The sequence below is a fragment of the Gavialis gangeticus genome, unplaced genomic scaffold (assembly GCF_001723915.1).
Source record: "Gavialis gangeticus isolate Ggan-Ray unplaced genomic scaffold, GavGan_comp1, whole genome shotgun sequence".
NCBI lineage: Eukaryota > Metazoa > Chordata > Crocodylia > Gavialidae > Gavialis > Gavialis gangeticus.
This window is the reverse complement of record NW_017729034.1, coordinates 35,305,619-35,309,321: the sequence shown is the minus strand read 5'-3', so window position 1 is coordinate 35,309,321 and position 3,703 is coordinate 35,305,619. Positions and strand designations below refer to the sequence as shown.

Sequence of the window (3,703 nt, the reverse complement as noted above, 5' to 3'; positions counted from 1 at the left end):
GACTGTCATGGAATCTTCTATCTCTGGAAACTTCTTAAATATAAGATGGTACTCCTAAGTTTTGGTTTAGAAATCTGTTTAAAAAAGCAAGCATGCATTATAGTATTCAACAGTATATTTGGGGTCAGTACTAAAATTAGGGTGGTCAGAAGGTTAGGATGAGCAGTCTTACTAGTAATGTATTAGAGCGTACAAGGTTGATTCTGCTTACAGATGCCTTTTTCTAATATGAATAAAAGTTTTCATGTTGTGCTAAGCTGCATGTGTTCTTCACAGGAGAGGAGCTGTGTACTGGCCTCATATCAGGTTGTTCCTTGGATTGTTCCTTCGGTTTCCAGACTGATGCCTACAACTGTGAGATCTGTCAGTGCCGCCCACGGCCTAAGAAATGCAAACCAATAATATGTGACAAGTACTGTCCATTTGGATACTTGTACGTATTCTTATTATGAAAGCATATTTATCACAAACCATGTGCATATTTGAAAATATGCAAAGCCCATTCATATTTATTTATGTATGTTTATTTTATGTGTCAATCATAGAACAGGTTGGGGGGAGAGGGATGTACAACTCTGATACAGGCGTAAAGTACTCCTTACACAGACTTAGACATTAGCAGTGAAGTCATGAAAATGCATTTTGATCTCCAGGTTACGAGAAAATTTAAATAATTGAAATAATGACTAACAAAGTTACAATCATAGAAGAGTGTTCCTGAAAAGTAATTTAAAGCTGTTTTAATAGTGAGTTTAAAAAACTGCAAAAAACCTACTTTTCATATAGCTTTAAAACTCTTTTTCCACTTAAAATTCTTGATATCCCTTCATCTTATAATCCATTTCTTTTATTCAGTTGATCCTGTAGTATTTTGAGTGGATCTTTTTATTATGACATGACAATAATCTTTCTGCCAGTTACTTCCTAATACTTAAGAAAAGCCTCACTGTCTTTTGGCAGAGGTAAGTTTTTCTAAATGGCATCAAGACTTATTATAAGTTTCCCTCTTCCTTAAAAAGTAGTGGGCATTTATACACATGCTCCAGGAGTTGGGGGAAGGCACTTTAATTAGAGCATCTCCAAGACCTGGAGCCATCACATGTAAAGCCCCTGGAGCATCACATGTATCAGCGTCCCCGCACTGAAAAACGGTGGCAGGGGTGCTTTAACTAAAGCTCGTTGAACAAACTTTAGTTAAAATGCTCCCACCACTATTTTTCATCAAAGGGATGCTGATGCATGTGACACTAGAGCAGACTTGATTAATTGAGTCTCCTCCAATGCACTGTAATGAAGCAGCCTCACTGCATGTGTATAGGTGCCCAATGATACTGGATAGACTTCTTTTTTGAGGGTTTGGTTTTTTTGGTTTTTTTGAGTACGTAAGCATAGCAGAGAGAGGATGCTAAAGCAAACTCTTTGGTACATAGCAGTTTCTTCAGTACCAATTCATAGGATATAGACAAAAAAAACCCAACTTTACTGATTTAAAAGGGGGAGGGACTTATCACATACCAGACTGATCCACTGTAACTGCTTTGTCTTTTGCATGGTAAATGGGAACTAAACCACATTAAGTTACTACCTGTTTAATTTATGAGTAAATTGTTATGGTTTAGCTTAATTTTTAGTATGGGACAGAAGTGGTTATATGAAACAGTGGGTCAGCTTATATGCACTTCCAGGCAGAATTATTCTCCCTCTTCCCTCTTCAACCAGTAAAATTGTTTTGTGCATTTGATTTGGTGGCCTTCAATGAAGGTTCAGCAGATATCCAGAATGATTGTGCCATTTTACAATAACAACATATATTTAATGTTTTGAGTGGAGCAGTATTATGGTATTGTCTCTCTTTCTTAAAGTTGAACCCAAAATAACCAGTTTTTAGATACTGTTGTTGTTGTTGTCGTCATCATCATCATCATACTGTCCTTTCTAAGATTATTTATCCTGTTTACTACCACTTTGGTAGTGTATACTTATACTTCTTTAGTTTGGCCAATTCCTGAGTTTCCTTGTGGTTGAATGTGATGCTAGTTCTTTCACCTTGTAGTGCCTACTCTAGTGATAATATACAGTATAATATAGTTCCTTCCTATTTCATGGTTTCTGTAATTTTTAATTAATATATAGAAGAGGCCAACTGGTCCAAAGATTTGAGAACTCAGAGACTTTAAGAGAAATGGAGGTGAAATTATATCAGACTCTGGCAGCAGGGAACTCCACAAAACTTCTACAACTGTAGGGATTGCTGGTGCTAATGAAGAGATCACTGCCACTCTAGTTAGTGTTGTCAGATGAACACTCAGGTGCATACCAGCCTCCGGCTTCCATTTATTCTTATACCATGGGCTGTCTTTTTTCCCCTCAAACTCAAACACTGAGTTGTACTACATTTATATTAATGCATCAGTCCAGCTGTCCACTTTATCAGCATGTATGTAGCTTTGTCAGTGTATATGGCTCTGTTCAAAAGGTGGAATGTGCTAGATATAACACAGATATGTACCCCGTGGAACATGCATTCGAAAGGCACAGCAGGTGCATATGTGGTACAATACAGATCCAAAAAAGCCTTTCACAAGGTATTTAATATTTATTTTATTTTGGGGGGTTTCTAATTATACTCAAAGGGATATCCATATGTTCTACACACCACAAATATAACTTAAAATGACCCCCCAACAAAATCATTCCAGTATAACTGAAGTGCAGTAATACCGTTCCAGCATAACCCCTAATTCATTGATTCAAAAGATCAGTCAATTTTCAGTAATTTTTGAAGGAGAGTAGGGATGGAACAGAACACAGAACAATTTAAGTGAGAGGTACTTCCAAGTAAATAGGAGCAATATAGAAGATAAGAAATCTAGACGGGATGAAATAGACAAAAGCTGCAGCTAACCAAAAATATGGGAAAATGATGGGTAGAAGGGATGTAATCAGGATGAGGGTTGTCATACTGAAGAAGAGGGAAACTGTTATGGAGATGCAAGTAGTGGTCTTCATTCCAATCCAGGTATGACATTTGAGTAGTATATACAAGGGCAATCCAGTTTCTGTAGCCAATGGCATAAGAAGAGGGATCATGCACCTGTCATCATGTCTAGCCATTCTTGACTTGCCAGCCAAAAAAAACCACATTTCCATTTGCAGTTGGGGCATATGATGGCAGTCCTTGGCCTGAGTCCAGAGCAAGGCTCAGTGTTATGCCTCTGTGTCTGGAGCAAGATGCCTATTGATAGGGGAGAAACAGTGTCAAAGAGTGAATATAATCATGACAGCTGACTTTTGATGGGCTGGGAAGTGAAAAGTGAGTGAGGAGATTACACTAGATGCAGGGACAAATTTCCAGAACAAGGCTTGGGTGTACATATGAGAGAAGCAGTTGAGAAAGGAAGGAAAATGGGATTTTTAGGAAGACTGCATTAAAATCAGACAAAGAGAAAAACAAAAATAATATTAAGATTGTAAAATTCAGAGATGGGCAAAGGTGTTTGATGTTACTAGTGATAGATAAAGGAAGAAAAACACAGGCCTGTCTGGAATTCTAATAAACTCAGTATTAGACATAATGGATTTGCTAGTAGAAAGGAATTATCATTTTTGACTATTAGAATGAAACATAAGGATGTAAGGAAAAAAAAGCAGGACAGGCATTACTGACTAGGGGTCCTGGATAAGTCTTTGAAGCAATTGGCAG

The 3,703-nt window shown here is 37.4% G+C and overlaps 1 protein-coding gene across 2 annotated transcripts in view; it reads left to right on the top strand.

The window, feature by feature from the left end:
* CRIM1 (cysteine rich transmembrane BMP regulator 1) overlaps positions 1–3,703 on the top strand; it is a 509,439-nt gene that overhangs the window by 391,443 nt on the left and 114,293 nt on the right. For both annotated transcript variants that reach the window (XM_019527120.1, XM_019527119.1), the window contains one exon: positions 277–433. In XM_019527120.1, the coding sequence (XP_019382665.1) occupies positions 277–433 (157 nt within the window). The remainder of the gene's footprint in view (positions 1–276; positions 434–3,703) is intronic.